Here is a 19270-nt window from a genome sequence, read left to right on the forward strand (position 1 = left end):
CCCATCACAAAAGTTGCCTCTTGGCCCTGTTGGTCCTTCCTCTCCTGGTTCGGAGGTTTTAGTGACCAAAAATGGAATGCTTTGACCGGAGCACAAAATAATGGTGTCTGTGAGTTGGAAGCGGTGGGTGCCACCTGACCACCTGGGGCTCCTGTGCCACCGGGTTAAGAGGCCATGGTGATGGCTGGGGAGAGGCTCATCAAGAGCTAATACACGATGGGAGTGGGTTGGGGGTCCCCGAGGTCTTTCCTCATCCTGCCACATCTGGTCATGGAGATTGGGGGGAAGGCCAGGCTCCAAGGGATGAAGGTCTTCATTTCTCAACTCCCTCCAAAATCAAGAGTGGGGTCACCCCACCAAAAAAAGAACCCAGACCAGCTGGGAGAACATGGAATGGGTCGGGGGAGGCAAGCCGTGAATACTGCGTAGTCATGGGCTCGGGACGAGTGGCCGGGCAGCCATCTACACGTTCCAGCAACATTCCATTCCTTCCCTTCCCTTCCTCCCTCCCTTCTTTCCTTGTCATATACATTTTCACAGAATTTACCTAGATTTCCTTTTCTTTCCTCTCTTTCCACCGTTGTTGTGCCGAGGACGTATTGCTGGTGCTTTCTTTAAAATTTATTTCCTGAGTTGTAGAATAATGAGATGACAAGCACAGAAGCAGAGGAGGAATGCAGCTGGACTGTCACCGAATGCAGGACCCACGAGACGCTGGGGTATCTTCCTTTGGGGACGAGGACTTCAGCTAGAGGGGTGCCCCTTGCTCTGTGTTAGATGGGGACATTCTCGGTTTTAGAGCTGCAAGTGTGGGAAGCGTGTGTGACTGGAACCACAAGGGGTGGACGGTAGTGGGTGTTTATCACTCTGTCCCTTTTTTGCCTGCTCATCACAGAATGGCTCTTCTTATTTTGGAGGCCCTCCCCCTTGTTGGTCTTGGTGGGGCAGCCCTGCCCCCTCTATGGAGTTACAAGGGTCCCACTATCCCCTTCTCCTTCATCAGCTTGTTAGGCCTTGGCCGCGGCAGCACCAAAAGAGGTGTTTGACTCAGGACTGTGGATTTTGAGCAAAGGAGGCAAACCCTCGGGGACAGTTAGAATTCATCAGAGGTGGTCTGGGTGTTCAGTGGAGTGGCTGGGGCAGGCAGAATTTCTAACATGCACCCCCCCTCTCCGTGTTTGCCTTAATCCTTGGAACCTGTGCACACGGTGTCACTGGAGATGTGATACGATTTCCCCTTAAGACAGGGACGTCACCTGTGTGGGCTCAGGTTGCTGCATGCACCTTCGAGGACAGAGTATGTTCTCCAGCCTCTGCTCTCCAAGCAAGAGAGGGGAAACCAGAGAAATTCTCAGCATGAGAAGGACTCAGCACATCATTGCAGCCTTGCAGGTTGGGCCACGTGAGAGGGAAAGGGGTGGTCTCAGGAGCAGAGAATGGGCCCCTGCTACAGCTGGCAAGGACAAGGGCCCTAGAAGTGGATCCAGGTCACCCCGGGTCTGACCTGCTGCCTCCCAGCACGACCCTGTCAGGCCTGCAATCTGGCTCTCCTGTTCTGACTCACTTCCCAGCCTGTTCCACCTGAGTGTGTGGATGACCCTTGACCCCATCTGCTGACATGGAGCCCGCTTGTCTGGCCGGGCCTCCCCCTCCCCATCTCACTGCACTGAGGGCACAGCTCACATCTGCCTCGTAAGGATCACATGGGGGCTGAGGCCGGGCCATCTTCGCCTCTGTGGGTGGACAGGGGGTAGGACAGGTGCTGAACCAGAGCGTCAGTTGTCCTGGAGCAGCCGAGGGCCGTCCGCGCGTCCCCTTGGGCCCAGACGGTCATGCAGAGCGCCTGCTTCTGACAGGTGGTGAAGCGCGAGCTCCTCCTGGAAGCGCCTGAAGACGCTGGGTTCCTGGGGCTGGCGGCCACGGGCTCTGAGGAGCAGATGGACTGAGGCTGTTCTAGAATGTGGAGGGGCCAGGTAGGATGCCTGGGCAGGGAGGGAACCCAGATGGCCAGGAGGCAAGACCAGGTGGGGTGACCAGGTGGGGCGAGTGGAGGAAACAGCAGGCAGGGACAGCTGTGAGCACTGGGGGTGTGGGGGTGGCAGGAGGGGCTGCTGGGCCTGTGTCCTCCATGCTTCCTGTGCATGGGGAGCCCTGGGGTTCCCCCAGATCAGAGGTCCTGGCCTGGGGCTGTAGTTTGGGAGCCCCAGAAACATCCATCTCTCGGTGTTGGTGGAGATGGCACTTGTGAGGTTAGGTCTTGGTGTGGGCTAGGGGCGAGCAGAGGGGCTCCCATGCCGGCCGTAGAGCGGAGGGCATGCGGGTCTGGCCACTTTGCAGCTGCCTCCTGCCTCAGTGTGGCCAGCCACCCCCAAAGCGCCTCTTCTGAAGTATCCCCCTGGGCCCTTGTCCAGGGCCCTCCCCCCGGGTCGGGGGGCAAGCGGGGCCTACCGTGGGCTTAGCGTGTATGTGCCCTTGCGGTCCAAGATGCGGCCGGAGCGGATGGCGAACCCGAGGAAGGAGCTGAGCAGCATCGCGTACACCTGGGAGGGTGGCAGTAGCACCTGTACGCGTAGCTCCAAGGGGAGGGGCTCACGGCCTCCCCAGGAAGTGACTGGGTTCCACAGATTCCCAGTGGTCTAGGGAAGGGAGAGAGGCAGGCACCACCACCACCCGGGCTGCCTCACTGGGGTCACCCCTGGTGTTGCCAGAGCAGAGATCTGACCGAGGGCTGCCCAGCCCCGCCCTTCCAGCTGGGGTGGGGACAGGTGAGCAGAGAGACAAGGAGGTGGGGACAGGGCAGTGAGGGGGGGGCAGGAGGGTACCATGGAGGCCAGGCCCACACTGGCCAGGGTTGAGGTGATGTGTCCGTGTGTCCTCAGGAAGCTCCTGATGCCCTGTAGACAGTCCTGGGCAGAGGGTGGTAGCATGTCACCCACCCTGCCGGCTCCGCCCTGCCTAGGCTTGGACCTGCAGTGCCCACTGAGGCCAAATGCTAGGGTGGTGGGAAGTCGGGGTGCAGCATACCCCAGAACGACCACCCAGAGCTCAGGGAGAGGCCTGGCAAACCAGCAGGATGGAGCCAGCAGCTGTGGGACCAAGGAGACGCTGACCCAGGGACCAGCAGCTACCTTCCTCTGGGCATCCCTGAGCTGCCTATGTTGGGTTATGTGTGCGGCTCCCCAGCACCCGTCCACGGCCAGGCACAGCACCTGGCTAACAGGAAGGGCAGACCAACAGCCAGGTGAGGGGCGTGGGGGCCCAGGCGGTCCCTGGGTCCGGGCTCCATCCCTAGGACTTGGCATCCACAGAGGCTCTTTCTCCAGGAAAAGGGGGTGACGACCCATCTCTGAACCACTCAGATGGGCCAATTGGTTTGGAGGAAGGATGTTGGCATTTGGGGAAATCTGGGGGAGGTGTGGGGCTTGTGGGGTGAAGCTCTGAAGGCCAGGATGGGGAGGAAGGGGAGGCTAGCTTGGAGCCTGTCTGTGTGTCCATCTGTCCACAAGTTCACTTGACAGGGTCTAGACCCTCAGGCCTCCCTGCTGTGCATGGACCACTAGCCAGGCCGGAGTCCAGCCCTGCTCACACTCAGCTCACACTTGGCACTCAGCTTTGTTGTTCCAGCTAGGAAGCAGCCCCAGGAGCCCTGGGCACAGACCTGCAGTCTGGCCGGGGTGCCCTGCGGGGAAACAGACCCAGTGTGGTTCCATTTCCTCTTGGAAAGCAGCCCAGGGCAGACCATCCCCGCCCGCCTGCCCCCAACCTCCCTTTGGTGACTCTGCAGACAGCCCAATGCCTGTGCCCACCCTCCTGTGCAGGCCCCATGCCCCACCAAGGAGGCCTTTACAATCAGCACCCAGAAGGTGCATGAAGGGAGCAGGCCCTCACCCCCACTCTGCACATGGGGACCTGAGGCCTGTCCCTGGGTGGCATGAAGCCACCACCCCAGCTCGTAGCCCCTGGCCCAGCACACTGGGCCTCCCCTGCCCTCGCCTCCCCAGCTCGCAGCTGCCCTGGGGCCGATGGTGCTGTGCTGCCTGCATCCCTCCCTGGGCCCTGCGCCATTTGCGTCCTCCTGTTTGTTTCTTGGAGGGCGGCCAGAAGCCCAAGAGATAGGGGTGGGTTTGTTTCCTGGACAGCGGGGAAGGGGAGTTGGGGAGGTCAGTGGGAGGGAGGAGGTGCCAAGTCCCTCTCTGGGGCCTTAGGGAAAAGTGGGCTTCCTGCCTCTGGTCTCACTGTCACTGGAGCTCCTGGTGGCCACATTGGCCCAGGCTGACCCTCCAGGCTCCACCTCCCTCTGTGGAATGCCCTTCCCGCTCCTTGGGAGCCTTGGGACGCCTGCCTCCCCCACTTCCGCCTCCCTCCACGTCCCCTCCTTAGCCCGCATAGCTGACCCCTGCTTCGTGGGCCCTGGCCACTGATCACCTCTGTTTGTTTGTCTCTCACCCACCCCCTGTGCTTCTAGAGGCTCCCGAGGGCGGGGTCTCAGTGCCTGGCCCTGAGCCTGGCCTTGGGGAGCCTCCAGGCCGGAAGTGAAGGAGTGAATGGAGTATGGGGCCTGTGTCGGATCAGGGCAGGCTCACCCGCACAGCCACGGCTCCCTGCAGCCTCCCATCACAGGCAGCCTTCCTGGAGCCCCTGCGTCCTGGCCCCTCCCCCTCACCTGTCTCGTGGCCTCCTCTCCCAGACACAGGTCAGCCTCGGAGCTGCCCAGGAGGCTGGAAGGGGTGCTCTTCCCACAGCACAGGAACTGCAAGAACAGAATTGGGGGGGGGGGGGCAGGCTGTTCTCAGAACCCCAGGATGCCTGTTGGACGGATGGGGAAACTGGCTCTGAGGTTCCCTGCCTGCCTGCCTGCCTGCCCGCCTGGCGGTTGGCACACCTGCCAGTGCCAGGGCCGGCCTTGAGCGCTGCGACGATGCCCTCACGGGGGCCCTGCTTAATGCTGTTAAGTCAGCACCCTGCAATGCTTAATCGTTTTTGGACAACAGGCATTTCGTTTTGCTCTGGGCTCCGCAAATTCGGTAGCCAGCCCTGTCCAGGGCAGAGGGAGAAGGACAGGAGATGTTGGTGTCCTCCCCCCACCTGCCCCACCAGGGGCATCAGTGCCTTGTTTCCTGGGAAGCCCTGCTCAGTGCCTGGCGTGAGACGGCTGACTCTGGGGGCCGCCCGGTGCCCATTTTCTGGGTCACAGGCCACATGGGGAGTCTGAGTGGCCCAGAGCCGCCCGGCGATGGGGAGGCTGCCCCCAGCATGCTCACCGTGTCCTGGATGGCCAGCAGCTCCTGCCACTGGGTGCCGGAAGGGTTCTTCACCGCCTGGTCATACACCAGGTCGTAGATGTCCAACATGGCGTCCTCCACCTACACCAAGAGCATCTCCAGAAGGTCCGCCCCCTCCGAAGGCGGGCCTGGCCCATGCTGCTGAGGGCTGTCCAATGGCCCCCTCCTCCTCCCTCCACCAGGAGGAGCTCCCTGAGGGCAGAGCCCGGGGCCCCTAGGTGGCGGGCCACAGTGGTTCCCCAGATTTTAATTGTATGGACCCTCCCCTCCGTGAGAGTGGCTATTAATACCACTCCTGCTCCCCAGGGGTTCCTGCGGGATAAGCCAAGGACTCCAGCCCTGGTCTTGTGGAGCATGGAGGGCTGGCCGAGGGAAGTGTCCACCTGCTTCTCTTCTCTGGAAATGGGCGGGCAGTGGGGCAGGAAAGCTGACAGCCAGGCCTGGGTGGAGAAGGCCAGGAGAGGGCTTGTTCCAGGAGCTCAGCTTCCTAGTGGCACTGTAGCTGTTTGCCCAGACCATCTGCTGGGCTCCAGGCAAGGCTTCTGGCCAGTGAAGCCATGGGCACCCAGGGCCAGCTCCAGGCAGACAAGGCCTCTGGGGGCAGATGATGGGGAAGGAAGGCATGGAGCTACAGGGGCCTGGCTTGGCTCTGCCTTCAGTCAGCCCCCGTCACCCAGACCTCCTTGCCTCTGCCCATCTAAACACTCCCTCTGTGCCTTTGCTCATGCTGCCCCCAAACCAAAATGCCCACCCCTTGCCAAGTTATTCCTTCAAAGACAAACTGGAATGTCGCCTCCTCTAGGAAGCCTTCTGTGACTGCTCCAGAGAACTGGTCTGATGACACAGGCGAGGCCTCTGAGCTTTCTGCCCTGTGATGCCTCCTTTCCCACCTCAGAGGCCCTGAGCCCTTCCTTCCCACCCCCAGGCCCTGCTGACAGCTGGGAAATGCTGATGGGTGCTCGGGGTGCCCCAAAGGGCTGGGGTTGAATGGAGGACCCACTGTTGCTCTGGCCACTAACACCTGCCCTTCGGAAAGGAAGTGGAGCTGCCTGCCCACAGCCTGGAGGACCTGGGGGCAGGCAGCAGGAAGACAGTGGGGGCTGTTTTGAGCAGCCTTTTCCAAAGCCCCCGGGCACCAATAGGAACCGGAGGGACTTCCATCCCAGACACCGCTCCTGGTATGGACTATATCTCCCTGTTTAGTCATGCTCTGCAAGTCACCCCAAACTCAGCCAGCAGGGTCCTTCCCATCCACTGGGAGGCGGCAGCAACCTGGGTTGAGGGGGTGGGGGGCAGGCACCACACTGCAGGGTCTGGCCAGGGGCCCTGTCTCTGCTTGTTTCCTTGAGTGAAATGGAGGTGAAGAATGGCCAGGCCACTGTGTCCTTGTTTGAGGAGGTCCTGGTGACGCTGGGGGCCTAGTAGAGCCAGCCTGGGGTCAGAGGGGCAGGTGGCCGTGAACCCTCCTGGCTCCATGCCGCCACCCCCAACTCCTCTGCTCCCCTGACTAGGGCCCTGGTACATCCAGGGCAAGCTGTCATTATTGTAAGGTTGGCAGTACGGATGACACTCACTCGCTGGGGCTGAGCTGTGAGTATCTGTCGCCACGACCCCAAGAGCGAGGGCCATGAAGCAGATACTGCCAAGCCACACCCCCTCCCAAGGGCCCTGGGCCTGGAGGTGGGAGGCCAGGCTTCCCTGTCCCCACAGCCCCAGTGTCTAAGTGGTGCCCCACCATCTGGCCCCCAGCACCAGGTTCCAGGGGGCACTGGGGGCATCAGAGGCCAGTGTCTCCATGAGAAAACGGGGGGTGCACCAGGTGGACTTGGAGGCTGCTGGGCCCTGACACCTGGGTGCTCCCAGCCAGGGTGCCCTGCTCCTTAAGCCTGGTTATCCAGAGCTCCAGGAGGGGTCCCTCAGGTTGGGGGTTCCTGTACAGATTCTTGGGGAGTCCACACCCCGTCCCTGGCCCTCGGCCTGGGCTTGGCGAATCTCCAGGCCGTGCCCCCACCCCCACTGTCTGCTAAACCTGCCTGGGTGGCTCCAGGGGTGGCTTGCAGAGGCTGCAGGTGGTCTGCAGACCAGCCCCATGAAACCGAGGGCCAGCTCTGATGGTGGCCTGGTGGGACAATTGGGGAGGGGAGTGGCCTTAAGGCAGGGTGGGGGGCCCCAACCGCTGGGAGCTGTGAGGTCAGCAGCCATTTAGCGGTTCTCTTCCCACTGCTGTACTTAATCCTCACATGAATTATTAAGTGGAGCCAGGCAATTCATTTCCGACTGGCCCGTCTGGGGACAGGGGAGCTGTGGCAATGGCTCTCAGACTGTGGCAGTCGGGTAATTAATAGCCCTTTCACTCTGCATTCATCGCATGGCCACCGGGTCCCCACAGCGCTGGACCTTGCCAGCTTCGGGGCGCCTGCCAGGGCCTGAGGGAGAGAGTGTCCCAGAGACGTGGCAGCTGGGAAACCCTGTGAGCAGTGGGGGCAGCAGGGCAGCACCCCCTCACCCCCCTCAGCCCTGCCAGGGTCTACAGCTTGGCTTCTGGGCTATAGGAATACGTGGCTGGTCCCTGTCCTCAGGTTTCCCATCTGTAGGGTGGCCCAGGACAAGCTGTCCTGACCCTGTGTTTTGGGATACCTTGGGAGGGGTCCCTCAAGGGAGGCATGGGGGGATGGGGTGGACAGCTGGGTTCCAGGCTCTAGACCCCCTGGAATAGATAGCTTCTCTGCTCACTGGGCCCCTGCAGGACCTTGTGGAACAAAGAAGCAGGGTGGGATCTGTGAGGCCGGCTTGGCCTTGAGTCCAAGGTGCTTGCTGCGTCCCTTGGCCTAGGGGCACAGGACCAAACACTGCCTTGTGCAAGCCTCCACAGTCCCATGAGATGGAGGGCTGACCTGGGCGCAGGGGGCCTGTGGGTCCCACTAAGCCCTCTGCATGCACTGGCTGGTCCCGCCGTGCGGCAGCCCCCTTAGCCAGGTCTCCACACTCTTACAGACAAGCAAACAGGCCCAGGAAGGTGAACTGAGCAGCAAGGGTGCTGGGTCGGGAGGCTGACCCCAGACTTTGAAGCCAGGGGTCCTTCACTCAGGCCACCTCACGCCCACGTGGGCCTGGACGCGAACATGACTGCCCTGGAAGGCAGATGGTGTTCACCAGACCAGGGCCTGGGGTTAGGCAGGGCCCCAAGAAGTGACCCCTGAGGGCCAGTTGGAGTATGGACCAGGCCAAGACGATTTTTGTGGGGGATGGTGGCAAGGGTTGGGACAGAGAAGAGGCCCAGCTGGGAGCCATCAGCTTTCACCCCCTCCACTCCTCAAGCAGGGGCCCCTGCTGGACTGTGGCCTGTGGCCCCTGTGCGGCCCACCCCCTGCAGCACCTCAAATCCTGGGCTCGGAGCTGTAAACACACAGTGTCAGAGGAGAAAGGATGGATGGGCTGCGGCAGACCGTCCCAGGAGAGCTGGATGGGGCCCCAGGGCACCCTGGCTGCTGTCTTGACTGTGACCACCCACGCTGTGACCCAGACTGCTGTTGGGGGTGGGGTAGGGAGGAGGTTGGGAAACATGAGGCTGAAACGCTGGCCCAGGCAAGGCTGCTGGCCAGCCCCACTGAGAGCTGGGGCTGTCTTTTGGGGGCTCTGAGCCCCTCCAAGACCCAGAGGAAATGTCTGTTTTCTAAGCTGGTCACAGGTGGGTGACCCTGAATGATACCAGGGAGGCAAGCAGTTTGGGGCCACCCTTGCGTAGGGAAGGTAAAAGAGGCATCTACTCGGGGCAGAGAGCCCTGGCTGGTGGGCCAGGCCCCTTCTGCCTCAGCTCTGCCAGTGGGACCTCGTGCCCCCTCCCCAACTTGGGTCCCTCCATCGGTAGACCAAGGGGATGACCACCACACTCAAAGGCCGGGCGACTCGGCCGCATCAACTCCAAGGAGCACTTGAGGGAGAAACTAGGCCCATTTCTGAGGTAATGCGAGCAAGGACCAGAGAGGGTGATCACACACCTAACAGCACACAGCACGAACTCAGCCCCAGAACCAACCGGGTCTTCTGCCCCAACTGCTCTCTGTGAACCTCTCCATTCTAGGGGGCGCCAGTGCGATACCCTAATATGGGGGAGGGGGGGAGCCACTGGGACTCCTGATACACAGGGGGAGAAGTCATCGCATGTGACCTGCTGTTTGTATGGGGTTTTGCCTAGAAACAAAGTCCACTCTAGTTGGACTGGCCTCGGTGTCCCAGGCGGTCCTCACTGGGGAAACTGTAGCCCAGGGGGAGAAGGGACAGCTCAGGGTCACAGGACGTCAGGGTAGACGAGGCCTGCGCCTCTGGGCTTTCCTGTCTCTCTCTGAGGCCCCACCCCTGGCCCCTCGGTTCCTCAGGCTGCCCAGGGGTCTTGCCCGGGGCTGGGTTCCCATAGGTGAAGCTGGGCCCCTCTTGCCACCAGCCTCCTCTCAGCCAGGGAGCTGCACAGTCGCAAGGCCAGGGGTGTTGAGCTTCCCACCGTGGCCAGGAGTAGGCCAACACCTTGGCTGAGTGCTTGAAGCAGACATGCTCCCCTGTGGGGCAAGATGCCCCTTTGGGAACAGCCTGCATCCTGGAGATGCCTCCATGGCTGCCCCCCACCAGCCCAGAGGAGAAGCCTGACCTACCACGTATGCTTTCTGGGGGCTGTGCCCTATGTGACTGCGTTTCCCAGAGCCGGGACCTCCCTCCCTCCTTAGAATTGGGACAGGAGCCTTCTCACAGTCTGAGCCTCCTGGAACGCCCTGCCGAGACAGCAAGTGCTCAGAGGACATTGGCTGGATGGACGGACTGACAACGAAGGAATGAATGGACCCCTCCTGTGGAAACCCACCCCCACCATTACTGTGGGTACCATCCCCTCAGTCCCACCAATATGAATGTCCCTGGGACAGAGCCCATATTGGAAAGGGAACCAGTAGGATTCCACACACACACACACACACACACACATGCATGTCCCCTGGCAGCCCCGTTTCCAGGTAGGTCGGGGTCCGGTGGATGAGGCCTGGACATCCTGCCCACTCTGTCCACCCCCACATATAAGGCCTCTCTGCCTACCTGGTGGGGCCCCCATCAGGAGTACAGACCCCTTAGTGCATCTTCTGGAACAGTGACACCCCTGCCTCTAACCAACCCCTCAGCTGGCAGGGCCTGCCCTCCCCCCGCTCCTCGTCCCCCTCCCCCAACGCCCAGGAGCACCCTCCCAGCCCAGGAGGGGCAGCCCTGAGGGGTCTTAGTGGGAGATCTGAGGCCTGTCCCTGTCCCACCTCCTTCCCCAGAGATCTGTTGCCCCCCTCCCAGGAGAGCACCAGCCCTCTGGTCCCTGTGCCCCCACCCCATCCGCGGGCAGAGAATGTCCCCACAGTGGTCCCCTCCCCTGCTCCGTACACCTGTCCCACCGCTCCCCTACTGACTGGTGAGTGGGTGGAAGCACGGGACCGACTTCGCGTCACCTCCTGGGATCCTCCCCTGGGTGATGGGCAGGACGGGCACTCACCTGGGCAGGGTTGTGCAGCCTCCAGAAGGCCATCTGCGTCAGGACACAGAACACCAACGCAAAGCAGAGGAAGCCCTGGGCAGAGGAGGGCCCGGTCACTCCACAGGACGCGTGTGGCCTGGTGGACTCCCTCGGCGCTGGGGCCATGTAGGCTGCTGCCCCCACGGGGCTCGCCAAGACCCAAGGAGTCCGCCTGCGCCCAGCTCCCATTGCCTGAGGCTGAGACATGGCGCCGTGGGGAGAACTTGGGCAGTGGGCACACTGGTTCCCATCCTTTCTTCTGGACTTTTTCGGGAATTCATCTGCCACTGCTGATTTTGGCTACTGAGGGTCTGTCAATGGCAGTGCCACCCCCCACCCCACCCCAGGGAGGGAAGCAGTCCATGGCATGATAGAGACCCCTGCCCACTGCGGCTGCTTTCAGGAGGGGCACTAACCCAGGAAGGGCCAGGCAGAGCCCTCTCTGGGCCTGAGATTGGGGTTTGGGAGCCGAACTTCCCTGTTAGGTGGTCCAGGAGGAGGAAGGGCTCTGGGACCCTGGCTGCCCTTCTACAGGGCAGGACTTATGCAGGCTCCCAGCAGGGACGGCTGGCTTGGTTTTGTTTTTGAGACATACCTTCAGGTCAAACCCCATCTGCTACAGCTGGAATCCTCTGGGGCTGCAACCCTCAGCCCCTGGGGCCCAGGCTCTGCCCCTGTGACCCAGTGACCCCAGTCCCCTCACTCATACCACTTCCTGGACCCCCGTGTCGGAGGAGATGGGTATTCCCTGGGAAATACCCTCCCATCCCCAGCTCCCCCACTGTGCCCTTCTTTCTCTCTGTGAGGGTTCTGAACTGGAGAGGTCCCCCTTGCAGTGGACCAAATGCACACGTGCCCCATGGCTCTTTGCAGGCATTTCAGAGGTCTCTGCAGACTCAGAACCCGCGTGTGTGCTGCCCTGGTTCTAGCCGGTCAATCCGGCCAAGAGCCACACAACCCAGGTGTCCGAAGGCCTGACGCACTGTTTGCACCACCTCCTCCACCCTGCTGGTCTGGTGAGGACACTGCTGCCCCAGGTGAGTGTGGCCGGCTGGGCCAACATGCCATTCCCCCTTCCGGACTGTCCACACGCAGCCTGGGGCAGGCGGTGACTGGGCTCTCCCACCTGGGCCTCTCTCAGGGTGACACCCAGGAAAGTTGACGACCAATGTGATAAAGAGATGCCTACAGACACCGACAGACACACAGACAGTGGCCAGACTGGGCAGGGAGGAAGAAATAGTCCACGTTGGGGGGAGGGGCTCTGGAAAGAATGGGCCACCCCACCCGCCCCCAAACTCCAGTGCTGGTCAGGGGGTCCCCGCTCTGCTCTGATGCAGGCAGCCCTCCAGCCTTCCCGTGTCCCTCCCGCCTGCTGGGGAGTCTGCAGCCCTCAGTTTCAGGATGGCCTTAAAGGTGCCTCCTCCTCTCTCTCCCTCCTCCCTCTCCCTCCTCCTCCCTCTCCCTCCTCCTCCCTCTTCCTCCTCTTCCCTCTCCCTCTTCTCCCGCCTCTTCCTCTCTGGCTGGCTGAGGGCCACATTCCCCATCTGGAAGCCATCGCTCACGGCTGCCTCCCAGGCTGGGGGCCCTGAGCCAGCTCTGGGGGCCAGCACTTTCCAGAAACCATTTCATCTCTCAGAAAGGAGCAGCAGCCTGTCCCCCCCCCCCACGAGCTCTCCCACCACCCTGCAGATGGGTGGTGGGCAAGGGATGGGCTGTCAGCCCCAAGACCTCTGCAGTGCTCAGGCTGCTGGCTATGGCCAGGCCCAACCTTGGCCATTTTCTTCCTCCTCGTTCTAAATAAAACTGCATTAATAAATCGAAATGGCTTCCTTCGGCCATGGTTGCCAGCTCTGCACTCTCAGTCCAGCAAGCGCGTTCATTTCCTGTGCTAGAGGCCGGTTTGGGGAGAGGCTGGAGGAGGTGGGGGCAGGAAGGGGGCGCAGCCAGGCCTCATCACGTTGGGAAAGATCTCCCCGCTCCCCAGCCCTTCATGTGTGCTCACACGTGCAGACACACATGTGGACATGCCAGCTACAACACACACACACAAGCACGCAGCTCAGTGAGCAGGTATCTGAGAGCCAGGCCTCCCAGCCCCTGCGGGGGACCGAGGGCAGAGACTGGGGCGTAGCCTGCGCTTCTCCCGGCCTGACCCCATAACAGCCCTCCTGGCCTCCCAGGTGCTCCCTGAGCCCCTAGCCACTGGTCAGGGTATAGAGCTGGGTGGGGCTCGGGGTGCTGGGTGGGGGCTGGGGACAGCCCTGGTGCCTGAGAGACCAGGCCAGGGACTTTGGGAACAGGCACCACAAGCAGAGGCCTCCTCAGGCATTTGCAGCCCTAAGCCAGCACCATGGCGCCCCCTGGTGTCCAACACTGCAGCGTCGCCACCAGCCTCTCACTGGGACCTGGGCCTGGTGGTGCCTGCAGCCTGTCCTCAAGTGCGCCCCTTTGGCCGGCCACACGACTTAGGGCTCTCCTTTGAGGGGACAGTTCAGTGCCCAGTCAGCTCCCCCTGGGGGTTCCCTCCCACCCGCACTTGGCCCCGTGGGCTCTTGGCCTCAGCCAGATCGCACAGGCTGGTGTCCTAACGGCCAACCGCCTGCCCCGCCCTGCCTGTGGGGTCCTGGTTAGAGCAGCCAGCCTGAGCTCACTCTGCCCCTGAGCCTGGGGCCGCAGCTCCAGGAGGTGACTCTGTCCCTGCCCGTGGAGATTTAACAACCAGGACTCACTCAATAAACATTCGCTGACTAGCTGGACCGAGAACCCTGCCAATCCTGGGGACCAAGAAGGCTGCCCTCAGGGGGCTCACAGGCCACCCGGGGAAGCACAGCCCCAGCACAAGCTTCCAGGGGTCTCAAGCCACTCACGGGGCAGGGGTGGGGTCTGCAGGAGCAGAGGGCTGGAGGCGGGAAGGCTGGGCCTCCTGGCGGGAATGGAGGGAGGGCGGCTGGATTACATAGGTCCTAAGCACCCAGCACTGTAGGAAGCTCGAGACAACAGGGGTGGGGAACAAGTGTCAGGTAGTGGCTGGGAGTGCAGGTGAGAACACAGGAGCTGCTGGCCTCAGGTCAGGGGAGAGAGGAGGGGCTTGAGCCCAGTGGGGAAGGTGGGGATGGCAGGTGGAGTGTAGGACAGGCCAGTGGGGACGGAGGTGGGCCCACATGGAGGAGCAGGTGTGGAGACAAGAGGCCACTGCTGTGGGGTGAAATACAGGGGCCTGTGGGACCTTGGGGGCCAGGGGGACCCCTCTGCAAAGTAAGGTATGGAGCTCAGGAAGAGCCTGGGCTGCAGGCCACCTGGGGCAGCGCACAGACCCAGAGCTACAGGTGATTGGCCAGAGAGGGGCATTTCCTTGCCTGCCCTGGTCTCATTATAACAGGAAATGAAATCCACCCAAAACCCCATTCCCGGGGTCCCTAGTGTAACAGAGCCAGACCCTCCCTGGGCCTTTGGGAATGGCTCAGGCCTGGGAGGCCAGACTCTGCTTTTCACGGCCCCCCTGGATGATGGGGTGAAGTAGAGCCCAGGTGAAGGGGTCCCAGCTGGCCTGGGGAGGGGTCCTAGCTGGTCTAGGTGGGGGTATCCTGGCTGGCCCACATCCCTCTGGCCACTGTTTCTGTCAGGACACTGTAGGGGGCAACAGGCTCCCTGGGCTTACAGCCCTGCCAACTCTTGATGCCATCTTGGGGTTGGGGAGCCAAGGGCATGGAGGACTCACCCCTGCCATGAGGCCACTGGCCTCTCTCACCGTGGCTATGGCACTCAGCACAGCCCCCAGGGTCAGGAGCCCGGCCAGGCTGATTCCTGCATAGAAGACTAGGTGGGGAGAGAGAGCAGGAAGGTTAGGGGTGTCCAGGATGGGGGTCCCCAGTGCACAGAGCCTGGGTCTGAAGCCCACCTGAAGTGGGGGTGTGTCCTAGACTTCTGGGAGCTCCGAATAGACCACACCTCCCCATCAGGCAGAGATGTGGTCTCTTCCCACAGCCAACGCTCAGCAGAGCCCAGCAGAACCCAGCCTGCCCACTGCTTCCGGTCCTCCAGCCCAGCCCTCCCGCTGGGACTATCTTTGAAGCAACCAACCCCCTTGCCCTAGTGACAGGTGGCTGAGTAGGGCCAATAATCTTATCACTCCAGACCCAGGCTTCCTGCTCTAGAGAGGCTGGGGTACAGGGAAGCTTCAAAAGTGGGGACGAGGGAGCACAAGGCCTGGGCTGGGTCTGCCACGGGACCCAGAGGGCCTCAGTTTCCCCCACATTCACCCTCCTTGGCCTCCTATGCTCGCTCCTGAGGCCTGGAGAGACAGCGCTGTCCCTGCGAGCTGCTCAAGGCCACACCCCGGGCTAAGCCCCTCTCTGCGGGAGCACACTCTCCAGGACAGAGGCCAGGGTCCAGATGCCCTCGATCCGACAAGACATGCTGTCCCCAAGGCTCCCAGGGTGGGGCGGCAGACCAGGCAGGGGCCCAGGCTCTGTCCATTGGAGCTCTTGCCTGCCCCAGCCTAGGGCTCCTCCCCAGCCACCTTGGCACCCAAAATCCCCTCCCTGGCAGTGGCTATCTGGGGCTTCACTTACGCCAGTGGTGCATGGCCTCGTAGGGGGTGTCCTCTGGGGATGCGTGGCCGATGACAGCAAAATGGGCCCCGAAGTAGGTAAGAGCTGCCATGCTGGCCACAAAGAGGCCCAGCAGCTGGGGTGGGGCAGAGCCAGAGGGTGGGGCAGGGCCAACATGCAGGGTCTCCCCACCAGCCTCCCTCCAGCTTCCTGCTCTCCCAGGAGACAGGCTCAGCTTCAGGGCTGCCAGGTGTTTCCTGGGGGTCTCAGGGAGGCCCGTGCCCCAGACACCCCAACACACAGCCCCGATCCCCCCACCCCCCACCACCCCACACACACACGACTGTGCAGTTTCTCCAAGGACCCGGGAGCTCGGATCGCTCTGTCTGCTGAGTGGGGAGTGGGCCCACCCCAGCCCTTAGCAGCCCCCTCCCACACCACGTGAGCACACCCTCGAACCCTCCAGTGTAGGGAGACAGCCCCCACCCCTGGCATCACCCTCTCCTACCCGTTCACCAGCCACCCTCAGGCCTCCTTCAGGCCTTGTGCTGCCCACTGGGAGGACGGACACTGCCTACAGGGGTGTCCTGCCCAAATGGTCACTGCACCACCAAGGACCGGCTTGCATGTCCACAGGGACAGGATGGGGACAGCAGGGCTGGTGTGTGTGGGTGTGGGGGGAACCACTACGTTGGAGGCCCAATAATACGGCCACCATACCATTACCTCCGCCACCCCCCTCCCCCGCCACCCCCCAGCCACCCCCTGCCACCCCACCCCATCTGCCTGTTTTACCAACACAAAGACGCTGGTGACCAGCATCTGGCATTTAGCCACGCTGACTCGATTCCAAGGGCCCATGGTCCTCTCCTCTCCTCTCCTCTCCTCTCCTCTCCTCTCCTCTCCTCTCCTCTCCTCTCCTCTCCTCTCCTCTCCTCTCCTCTCCTCTCCTCTCCTCTCCTCTCCCCTCCCCTCCCCTCCCCTCCCTTCCCTCCCCTCCCCTCCCCTTCCCTGCCCTCCTCTGCCCTCCCCTCCCCTCCCCTTCTCTCTCCTCCCCTCCCTTTCTATTACAATGGTTCCCAGCTGGGGGGGTGGGGGCCTCAGACCACAGCTGCCCGCCCAGGAGGTAGGCGTCTGTTAACACACCCTGAGAAGGGATCTGACCCCACCCCTCCCGGAAGAAGGGCAGACAGGAAGGGGAGGGGCAGAGAGGCCAGCTCCTGCCACCTGCTGCTGCCCCAGCCCTGGACCTTTGCAGATAGCTGAGGCCTGTCGTGGGGTGGCTGCAGACATCCTGGGCTGAGGTGGGTGAGTAGGACAGTGCTAAGCGGGCCACTGGGGCCAACGTGGGCCAGAGGGGACATGTGGGGAAACCACCCATGTGGGTCTGGTCCTGACGAGTTAGAACTTGGGGGCCACTGCTGACTGTGGGGCTGCCTGCGCCTGGCTCACCTCTTGTGTTGGAGTTACTCCCTTTGTACATCTGGCCATGTGGGGATCTCCTAGACCCGCCCTGGGCCTGATGCGGCAGGAGGGGATCCCTGATGCCCTGGGCCTGTGTTGGTGTCACTCCTGGAGGAACCCAGGTGTGACCAAAGGGGCAGCAAGAGCTAACGTGTCGGGTGAGGGGGTGGGTCAGTATGTGGGTTGTGGGGGCTGGGCAGCCCGACCCTCTCTTCCGGACACGAGCCCCTGGCACCGTGCCCACCTCACGCCTCCCATGTCAGTGAAAAAAGAAGTGCCTGGCAGCCTCCTGGGGATGCAGCGAGGTGACGCTGTGTGTTACCAGCAGCCTGGGCGCCTCCACGCTGACTGTGGAGAAGAACCTTTGGAATGGGGGCCAGGCCTGCGTTCTTGACCTCTCCCTGCTGAGCAACTACCATGCGCCGGGCACATTGCACAGATGACCTCGCTGTGTCCCCCCAAAGTGGCACCAAATCCCTCCGTGGGCAGTAACAGGGCTGCCCTGGTGACCGGCCACGTGGCGAATGACCAGGCCTCTGATCACGGCCCCCTTGCCCTGTGTCCAGTGACTGGGGCACAAGCCTGGCATATTTCAGGTACCATCTCATTTGTCCCGTGAGCCCCCACCCCCTTGGCTGAGCCACACGCTGCCTCTCCAACACCCTCTCCTCTGCAAGAGGAAGTGGTATCTGAAGAAGTTGCTGACCCCACCCAGCCCTTGGCCACTCACCAACTGTGGGCACCTGGAGCAGCCCCCAACTCCCAAGGGCAGCCTGTGGGAGCCAGGAGGGACCCTAAAGCAGCAGCTGTAGCCCCAAGGGGCTGGCCCAGGGTGACAGATTCCCCGCCCCCCACAGGCCCTGTCCTGAGGCTCAGGCACCCTCCACAAACCAGCCCCAGCTGCCTCCTGTCTCCATTTCCAGGGGAAATGCCAGGCCTCAATTTGTGCATGCAAGAGTGTGCATGTAGGTATGTGTGTGTTCACGTGCCTGTGTGAGTATGTGTGCGTGTGTGGGTGCATTCATGTTACTGTGTGAGTATATGTGTGTGGGGGTATGCGTGTGCCTGTGTGTGCCCCGTGAGTGTGCATGGCTGTGTGCACACTCATCTGCATGTGTGCAATATGTTATCTGCCACCCAGGGACCTCCTTTTCTCCCGCTTTCTCTCCCTCAGCTAATAATTAATTGGGTAATTGAAACTGTTTTGTCACAAGAGACAACTGAAAGAGCTCTTGTGACCAAAACTGGAACAATTCGAGCAAGAAAATCAATAATGTTGCATTGGACTGTAAGCCACCGTATGGCACGAATCCGGGCTGTGTGACCAGATGATGGGGAAACACATTCATGGAGGAGGAGAGACAAATTGCCCATGCAGAAGAATCCCAAATACCGAGTGCAGACACCCCCCTTTAGGGACGGGAGCCTAAATCCCACTCCCGAAGTGGGCTGCCCATCGTGATGGTCTTCCCCTTCCCGGGGGCACAGGATGGGAGGGCGGAGCCTGCCAAGCACACCTCAGCCAGGTGAGCAAGGTCAGCGCCCCAGGGAGAGGCCATGTTGACAGCGTGCGCCCTGATACAACAGGACGGGAAGGGCACCTCACCGCTGCGGTCCCCCTCCTCCCACACCCACAGCCCCATCTAATCGTGAGGTAAACGGCAGACAAACCCCAATAGAGGGCATCCTACGAAACACCGGACCAGTCCTGCTCAAAACTGTCAAGGTCAAGAGAAACAAGGGAAGTCTGGGACATGTCACAGCCCAGAGGGGCCTAAGGAGACGTGATGACTCACCGTGAGGTGGGGTCCTGGCTGGTGTCCTGGGACAGAAAAGGACTTTGGGGAAAACTAAGGAAATCTGAACGAAGCATGGCTGTCGTTGACAATAATGAATCAATATTAATTGATTTGTTTGACAAATGTCACATACCCATGGCAGATGTCGGTAACTGGGTGAGGGGCACATGTGAACCCACTGTCTTTGCAAGTTTTCTGTAAACCTAGAACTGTCCTAAAATACATCTTACTTTAGAAGCTGTTTCATCTACCACCCCAGTCTCACCGCACAGAAGGAGCAGGCTCTTTGGGCTGCCTCTGACCATCCCCACTGGGTCATGAACTCTTGGCCCCATCCGACTTTTCCCACCCCACCCCCCACTCCATTGACTGCTCATTTACTAAGACATCTGCTGATTCACTGATGTCACCTGCTCACCTGCCCACCTGTCTACCTGCCCACCTCTCCACCTCCCCATCTATCCACCTGCCCACCTCCCCACCTGCCTCTCTGCCAACCTGCCCACCTCTCTACCTGCTCACCTGCCTACCTCCCCACCTGCCCACCTGCTCACCTGCCCACCTCTCTACCTGTCCACCTGCCCATCTATCTGCCTACCTGCTCACCTGCTCACCTCCCTACCTCCCCACCTG

General features: G+C 61.6%; 1 protein-coding gene across 2 annotated transcripts; it reads right to left on the minus strand.

Moving 5' to 3' along the window:
- Positions 1 to 599: 599 nt before the first annotated feature.
- TSPAN32 (tetraspanin 32) lies at positions 600 to 16292 on the minus strand. Of its 2 annotated transcripts, XM_074336913.2 has the most exons (9): positions 16170 to 16292; positions 15396 to 15510; positions 14543 to 14640; positions 10801 to 10875; positions 5262 to 5363; positions 4664 to 4750; positions 2823 to 2906; positions 2449 to 2540; positions 600 to 1926 (listed from the first exon to the last, which is right to left on the minus strand). In XM_074336913.2, the coding sequence occupies exons 1-9, from the start codon at positions 16233 to 16235 to the stop codon at positions 1776 to 1778; spliced, it is 870 nt and encodes a 289-aa protein (XP_074193014.1). In that variant the 5' UTR covers positions 16236 to 16292; the 3' UTR covers positions 600 to 1775. The 2 variants fall into 2 exon arrangements, with proteins under 2 accessions (XP_074193014.1, XP_074193015.1); XM_074336914.2 differs by lacking the exon at positions 2823 to 2906.
- Between the last annotated feature and the right edge of the window lie 2978 nt (positions 16293 to 19270).

The sequence above is a fragment of the Rhinolophus sinicus genome, chromosome 14 (genome assembly GCF_057876585.1).
Source record: "Rhinolophus sinicus isolate RSI-liver-muscle chromosome 14, RSI-T2T, whole genome shotgun sequence".
Lineage (NCBI taxonomy): Eukaryota > Metazoa > Chordata > Mammalia > Chiroptera > Rhinolophidae > Rhinolophus > Rhinolophus sinicus.

Excerpts from the sequence above, each read along its gene's own strand:
- TSPAN32 (XM_074336913.2), bottom strand. The coding sequence starts at position 16,235 with ATGGGCCCTTGGAATCGAGTCAGCGTGGCTAAATGCCAGATGCTGGTC. Across the intron at positions 2,541-2,822 it reads GTGTGGGCCTGGCCTCCATG|GTGTACGCGATGCTGCTCAG; the intron begins GTACCCTCCTGC and ends CCACCCTCCCAG. Across the intron at positions 1,927-2,448 it reads ACATACACGCTAAGCCCACG|AGCCCGTGGCCGCCAGCCCC; the intron begins GTAGGCCCCGCT and ends TCTGCTCCTCAG.